Genomic DNA, 7,994 nt, shown 5'->3' with positions numbered 1-7,994 from the left:
CAAAAAAAACTGTGTTGTTTCTAGGACATAGTTTCTGCAGAGCGGCAGGAGTTCATTCCAAATTGGTCTCTAAGTTGTGGGCAGGACTGCCTCCACTTGCATTATCCATCTGTTTATACTTTCTCCAGCTAGCTTGCAGCCCCTCAAAACCCCAACTTAACATTATCGGTGCAACAAAAATGGTGAGCAATACTGGAGCTATTCATCTGGGCGAGGAAAAAGAAGATGTATCTATTTGTCTGAAAGTGGATGCATCAGAAAGGAGCAGTCAAAGGGCATTTTTTCGTCTCCTCCGATTTCATCATGATTTGAATAAAATTCCTTTTAATCCTAAATTTCTTTGTATATGTCCTCCATCATGAGAAAAACTAAAAAATCAATTTCTCATTGGAGAGGGTCTTTAATGATCCTGAGTAAATCTTGAAGTGATGGTTGTATATCTGTCTTTGCCTGAAGTCTGAAAACAGATATAATGGCCCACAGCTTTCTTTAGTAGTAGTTGTTGCTACTATGTTTACAACTGCATTTTTGTTGTTCTGTATCTGTTGTTGTCTGCTCTCTGTTGTCTTTTCTTCATGGATTTAACTTGTCTTTCGACTTTGGGACCATAAACCTGTCTGGGTACTAAAGATGGAAATTAGCCTAAAAGGCTATTTTCTCGTATATTTGCATTTTTAAGTGTCATATTAATATATCCTACCCCTCTCTTAAATTAATGAACAAAAAGCTAGGAAAACGTGTTTTTAAAAAGACATTCTTGTTTTTTTGTGCTTTTAGTAAAAAAGTGAACGTTGTGTAGGGAATCCCAGTGATCGTGAGAGCATCCTTATCAGGAGAAGGTAAGAGGCCTTTTCTCCAGTGACATTGATGTAATTGATAAGTGAGCAGCAGTTACTTCATCTATTTAAAAAATATCCATTTGCTTTAAGGTGAAAGAAAAAACGCAAAAAGTTGTGAGACGAAAAAATCTCGAAAAAGATGTGAGAAGAGTTTGCTGGAAGGACTGAGTTAAAAAGGTTTCAAAGGTTTTATCTTTAGGTTTTGTGTTGTGAGCATGAATCACTTGGCACTTTACACGGTTCAGTGGTTCCACGGGCCATCGGCACAGATCTAATCAGGTAATCACTTGGCAGCATCTCAGGGAGTCACAGTTAAGATGACCTGTAAAAGTTCAAACAACATCAGAATGTGGAACAGAGGTGATTTTTATTTATTTATTGGAAGCAGCAGATATTATGATGTTTAAGCTAGAACACCTGAGATTATTATAATATGTCACAGAAAATCCAATAAGACATAAACTCAAAAAAGATAGAGAAAGCTTATCTGAAATATAAACATTTAAGACCAACTCTAACAACCAATAAAGCAAAGTTTATGATCACCTTTGCACATTTATAAGTGAATATCAGTTCTACTAACTCCTGTTCTGGGAAAGACATTTGCTTATTTTTCTAAGGGGATGGGGACTCAGCAGGTTCTAAAGATGGATGGAAGGATGTCTTTTCATTTATCTTGCTTTTATTGTTCAACTGTTTTGTTTTGTGACATGCTCTTTTTCTGGATCTTTCTCTGGTAAATAAAGGTTGCTTAAATGTTAAGTCTTTATCAAGTAAACAAACCTTTATGATCTAGCACACACAGGGCAACTCCCTACCATACTGAATCATAGACCAACACTACTACACTGAGTTTCGGAATCTAAATAAATGAATCAACTTGAGGAAAAGAGCTGCATGGTAGTGCAATGGAAAGTTCATTCACCTCATAGCGAAAAGGCCACGGCTGAAATCCCAGCTGGGACCTTTCTTTGTAGAGTTTTCTTGTTCTCCCCGTGCACTCCAGCTTCCTCACACAGCCCAAAGACAGGCATGATAGATTGATTGATTACTCTAAATTGTATCTAGGTGAGACTGTGAGTGTGTATGGGTGTGTGGCACTGCGACAGAGCGACGACCAGTCCAGTGTGTACCCTGCCTTTGCCTAACAGTAGCCAGGTTAGGCTCTGGCAGCCCCGTTACCCTAAAAGGGACATGGTGGGTTAAGAAAATAATGGACCGGATTTATCTACGCTTTTACAGACACTCAAAGCGCTTACAATATGTCCATTATTCATTCACTCCTCATTCATACTTGGTGATGGTAAACTGCTGATGTGGCTGCATGTTTGCACCTATGGCCCCTCTGACCATCACTGGGACATTCATATGCATTCACACACCAGTGGAGCAATGCTGGAGGCAGGGAGGGTAAAGTGTCTTGCCCAAGGACACAACAACAGTTGACTATGGGGTGACGGGGATCGAACCACCAACCCTTTGATAATTAGAAGACCTACTCAACCACCTGAGCTACTGCCGCCCAAAATGAATGGAATATTGTTGAATATTATTGGTGAATGTTGGTGTGCTCTCTCTATGGCAACAGGTCAAACTTAGATGCAGCTTTTTTACAGCTATATTGCAGTAATAAAAAACATAATAACCCACAACTCAGATGTGTTGGTTTATCTAGTCAAATCGTATCATTTTCTTCTTGTGTAATCTGGAAAAAGGCTTAGCCGAAAGGCTAATATAATAAGGATAGGTAAGATGAAACACACAATGAAACCACAAAACTATTTAGTCAGATGTTTTAATTGTAGGAATTTGCTAAAAAAAAGTGTAAACTTATATTTTAAGAATATAACTTTTTGACTTACTGTAGCAGTTACTATGTTTATGCATATAATGTATAGAATTTAAGAATTTATTTGTGCTGATATGTAAACTAGAAATAGTTAAGGGTCTGATTTTCTGTATAAACAAAAGCTGTTTCTGGATTTTACTCATGCGCAAAGATTTTGTGTTTTACAATAATTTGAGGAAGCTTTTTTTATTTAGTCCACACGCCAAGGAGAAAGGCTAAACCAAAACTTCATGACAGCATGCAGTGTGACCACAACACTTGAAGTGTTGACGTCTTACATTGTTCACCTCAAGTCATGCAGTGTGCACAAGTTCCTCCTCTTTGACAGACATTATTGTATAATAGGCACGTGAAGACCACAAGCACAGTTATATGTGTTTTTTTATTAAAGGTAATTCAAAAAAAGTTGATGTTTTATTTACATATATCATCATATTCTTTAAAAAATAAATTTTATGCAAATAAAAAATGTGTATGTAAAAATCAAAAGCAATATGCTCATACTAAAAAGGAAAAAAAACAGATACAAGTTCTGTTGTATCTGTGAAAAACTTTAAAAAGTGGATCTAACTTATTTTTTGAATGTTTTTGTTTCAAAAGAGTTGAAAGGTAGAGCACACAAAGGTAACCTAGACTAAAAAATATCACATGGAACACGTTTATAATGCTTTTTCTTTAGGAGCAAAAGAACAGAGGTAAGGTTTTGGGGTTGCGAACATTTATAGTGAACTCTTATTTTTTATTAAAGAAATAAAAAGCTATACAGCGCCATATAAAGTCCAATACTAATAAGCAAAAACATAGATTATTTTTATTTAAAGACACCTCAGAACAAATCAACATGTATCCCCTCTGTAGCTTTCTCTTCTTGACTCCTCTCCTCGTCAGAAACCAGCCCATCCACTGCAGGTCCTCGTTGTTCGACACATGACCTCTGAATTTGACCTTCAACTCTTCCCTCTTCCATTCTTTCAAGCTCTAACCTTGTTTTTTCTTTCTCATTTAGTATCATGTCTCTCTCAATGGCTTTTAATTGTTCTTCCTGCTCCTTCCTCATTGCCTTAGTCTTCTCTGCCTTTTCATCCTTCTTCATCTTCCAGTAGAAGGCCAGGTTTTTCTCTGGATAGGTGACTTTGGCGAGTGGCAGCTTGAAAATCTTGTTGGTCCCAGTAGTTAGGAGGAGGAAGGTAAGGGCTGACAGGCAGAAAGGCCATGTGCATGCTGGTAGACCAAACTGCACAAAAAAGAAAGAAACAAAGCCTGCACTCAATATGGTTCATTAAAGACAAAAATGTAAGGAGTAAGGAGGGAAAATGTATATTTACCGTGGACATGATGTTGGCGATGGCTGAGCCGAGGTATGCACAGAAAAAAGCTGCAGAAAAGTCAGAAGGAGTCGAGAAATGTAAAGATGAGTTGCTGTTTTTGTTGCATGAAATACAACAAGCTAGTGGAGATTAGATGCAGTTTTTGATAAATCTTTTCTCTCTTGAGCTGTTGACTCACCGCATGTGATGGCAAGCAAGTGTACCTGCCAGGTAAGGGCGTAAAACATTCCTCCAACTGCAATACAGGCAAGGACACAGTTGTACCCCCACAGACCGAAGTAAATGTCTCCAAAAGGAGCTGCTAATGCCAGACCTGAAAAGCCCAAATTCCCATTTTAAAAAGACACAAACATTTGCAGGGGATTCTAACATAACCATATTTCATACTTTATGATGTCCTCACCTGAAACCATACCCACTGCAGATCCCATGACAGCGTGAACACACGTGATGGGAGAGGAGATGAAGAGCGAGATGATGAAGATTCCTCCGGTCCAAGGGTTGTCGCAGCCGTAGACCTGGCCAATTCCCACAGGAATCGACATGAACAGCTGCACAAGTAAAAACAGGAAAATCAAAAACTATTCTCATAAATGCTCAAGCATTCTCTAAAAGCTGTGCGTTAGACTTTTATGACCTAACCAAACACAGATTTTTTTTACATGTTAGTTATGCAGGAAAAAATGCTGAATTTGGCTTGTTTCTGACCTTGGCTACATCAAGCTCATCCCAGGTGATGTTAGGGAGCTCTGTGCGAGGCTGAATGAGCACTTGGGGGAAGTGGTGGTTGTAGTGGCCCGTAGCAACCATGTGAAGACACACCAAGATGTTGAAGGGCAGCGTGAACACTGGCAGATCCCAGCGACTGTTGATCGATGCCAGGGCACTGGATACAATCGGGCTGAAATCCAGAGATAAAGGGCATATAACAATCAAGATTTGTATTAAACATATAAACCAAGTCAGTATGTGTTGCTATAATGTCTTATGTGCTTACCACATCATAGACAGGAAGATGTTCGGCAGCAGGAGCCACCAGTACCAGTTTCCTGCATTGGAAAACACTGCCATCAGCAAGCCCACCAGGATGCCATTGTAACCGTACAACCCAGCGGCTATTGCACCCCTGAAGTACAAATTCTTTGAGTCAGTTTTCTCTTAAAGTTCATCAAAACATTTATAATACAGTTCATGTTTAATTGGCACCTGTCTTGCTGCAGAATGAGCGCAGAGATAGTCGCAAAGAGGGTTCCCACGAATCCATTGAGAGCCCACCAGTAGTTCTGCAGGATGAGACCCGCAAAAATCAGGAGACCACTCAAAGGGTTGTTGACGAACATCACTTGGGAGGCTCCACGCAAAACCCAGTCAAGAAGCTGTAGCAGGAAGAATTGCTCTACAAAAAGAGGGTGATGAGTTACTTGACTGCCAACAAAAGAAACCGAGGACTGATAGAGATTGCACTAAAGTAAACGTAATTTATACTTTTTTATGTTGGCCATATTTCTTAAATTTCTTAACTCAAGGGTGTTAAACTATAGCTTCTTGCTACTTCTAACTAGTGGAGCACACCTGATTCAGGTAGTTTGCCAAGCGTTAAGGAATTATACAAAAACATGTAGGAACTGCAAGACACTTCTTTGTATTTCTACATTATTTCAGGCATCAATTTACCTTCTTTTATATCACTGTTAAAACCCTAAACCTGTTTTGTTCCTTTTTTTGATCAATTTATCTGCTGACATTGTTTCATGTGAACCAGTAACAGTATTTATCGATCATTTAACGTTGACTCACTTTCCATCCATTTGCCAAACACCTTCATGTCTCCTGCAAAATAGGACACTCCCTTAAGGAGGCAGGCTTTGGCACGCTGACAGTCAGCTGTTCCTGAGGGCTGCGCCTGGCCCTCCTGGGACTTTTCAAATGTTAAATCAGATTGCGCCATCAGAGGTTGGAGCTCCTAAAGTCATAATCAGAATAGAATTATTTGTTTTTTTGCTATGTTAATTATAAAAGATAGTGAGGAGTGAGCACGAACTTACTGCAAACAGAAGGCCAGAAACACTGAAGGACAGAGCAGAGGTGGAGCAGCTGATATTCTTTGGCACAAGAAAAATAACGTTATTTAGAGAGTCATTCTAAAATGGTTTTTGCTGTTGGAGCTACTATTTGCTCATCATTTCTCAAAAAGCAAAGGCTAATCATTAAACCCAAAATTCATTCATTGTTCTAAGTGTAACATGCGTGCACACAAAGGTCATAAGTAAGAACAGGAGCTGCAGTTAAGTTGTCTTGTCTTAGTTTTCTGATGTTTGCACATGAACGTAAGTGAATTCCTCAAACCTGTGGCATCTTTTATGTAATCACAGAACTGACTGACACGCATGCATCTCAAAGTTCTGGTGTTGAATCACAATGTTTGACAAGACCAAGAAATTACAGATTTTTCTGGACACATTTAAATAGGAATGAAGGTGCAATGATTTGTTTTATGGCTGCTTTTCCTTCCGACTTACTTCAGACATTTTTTTCAATCTAAACAGTTTTAAAACTTTGACCTTATTAGAGTACTTTAACTCAAAGGCTTACAAATTATCCTGTAAGTGTTTACATTGTCTTAAGACTTAAGTAATTCACTTCACCACACTAATGACGCATTTCTCAATAAACAGGTTTTTTTCTACATGAAGCACAAATAGGTTCAATAAATCATGCTGGATTTTAATAAACAAACCTTATTTTGATGTGACTCTGTCATATGTCCAGCTGCAGGCACAGTCTGTGTAAGCTGCCAGCTCCTTCAGGCAACATCAGGAACACTTTCAAGAAAGACTTTTATAGTGATGAGGAAAGAGAAAGGTGCTCCTCCCACTCACACCTTTATCTATGCAGAAATCCAAAGCAGATGCTTACAATATTCAACAAAAACCAGTAAGGCTTCTCAATATCTTTGCCATTGGTTACGTAACTATATAACATTCTGTTAGTTTTTTAATTGTTCAGAGAGAAAATTAAATTGGCATCTTCACACATGATATTTTTAAATCTTATTATTTTTCAACCATTGGGCGTATTCTGCTCGAAACAATATGACCAAATACTTCATCTGCTACAGCGGGGAACTTTAGTATTCTCACTTAATTAAAATTCTAGAGAAAAATCAATGAAACAAACAAATATGTTGAATTTTGTTTGTGTCTACAGCAATGTGTATTTTAAATTTGGTATCTAAGGTCATAGAGGTGGGCACATGTGCATTTTTTTACGTTTTCTGTTTTATTTTGCTCTTAAATTTTTATCAGTATGAGTAAAAGTTGAATTTTGAAATAAATTCTCCATAAGCCACACTAAATCGAGTGAAAATGTTCAGGCACTCCTGCAGCCACTTGTAGTTCAATTTTATATCAAAGGAGGTATTTGCTCGCTGGAATGTGCAAAGTTCTGGAGTTATACCTTGTCATTGTTGAAGATTGGTGAGTAGAAACCTGAAAAGCCATAGGATGGTGCAAAAAAGGAGTGGCAAATGCTGGCAGTCTGATTGGTTTAGACAAAAAAAGAGATTTTTAGTCTGATTGAAAAGAGAATGTTATACACACTGGCCATGTGATAAAGAGTTTCCTGCAGAGGCGGTTCAGAGAGATCTTCCCGATAAGAAGCAGTTCTGGAATTTTTATTAGTGTGACAAATCTGAATCAATGCAGCTGCAGGAATCAACACAGCTACTGTTGGGTGCAGGTGGGGTACACGCTGCACTGTTTCTGCTTTCAGTTCTGATAATCTCATAGAAAGAGTTTGCATTTCAAGTGCCCATTGCTCACACTACTTTAAAAAAAGAGTTTTTCTTTTATCGTTGTTAAACTTTGGAACTCACAATATAATTATTTAAAACACTGCAGGCCTACACTTGTTCTTTAGTTTAAAAAATGTAGACAGATCAATAACGGAGTTATGATAAGGGTTATAGGTGCATGATAC

At 38.3% G+C, this 7,994-nt stretch overlaps 1 protein-coding gene across 1 annotated transcript; it reads right to left on the bottom strand.

Moving 5' to 3' along the window:
• Window positions 1-3,051: 3,051 nt before the first annotated feature.
• On the bottom strand, window positions 3,052-6,858 carry slc14a2 (solute carrier family 14 member 2). The gene is made up of 10 exons (XM_004072624.4): window positions 6,754-6,858; window positions 6,062-6,118; window positions 5,814-5,979; window positions 5,223-5,412; window positions 5,014-5,142; window positions 4,725-4,917; window positions 4,420-4,567; window positions 4,195-4,329; window positions 4,014-4,063; window positions 3,052-3,922 (listed from the first exon to the last, which is right to left on the bottom strand). Exons 1-10 carry the CDS (start codon window positions 6,775-6,777, stop codon window positions 3,515-3,517), a joined length of 1,500 nt encoding a protein of 499 aa, XP_004072672.2. The 5' UTR covers window positions 6,778-6,858; the 3' UTR covers window positions 3,052-3,514.
• Window positions 6,859-7,994: the final 1,136 nt, after the last annotated feature.

The sequence above is a fragment of the Oryzias latipes genome, chromosome 9, assembly GCF_053564925.1.
Source record: "Oryzias latipes strain Hd-rR chromosome 9, Olatipes_Hd-rR_3.1".
Taxonomy (NCBI): Eukaryota; Metazoa; Chordata; class Actinopteri; order Beloniformes; family Adrianichthyidae; genus Oryzias; species Oryzias latipes.
Note: the sequence above shows the minus strand (reverse complement) of the source record. Positions and strands in the feature narration are given on the sequence as shown.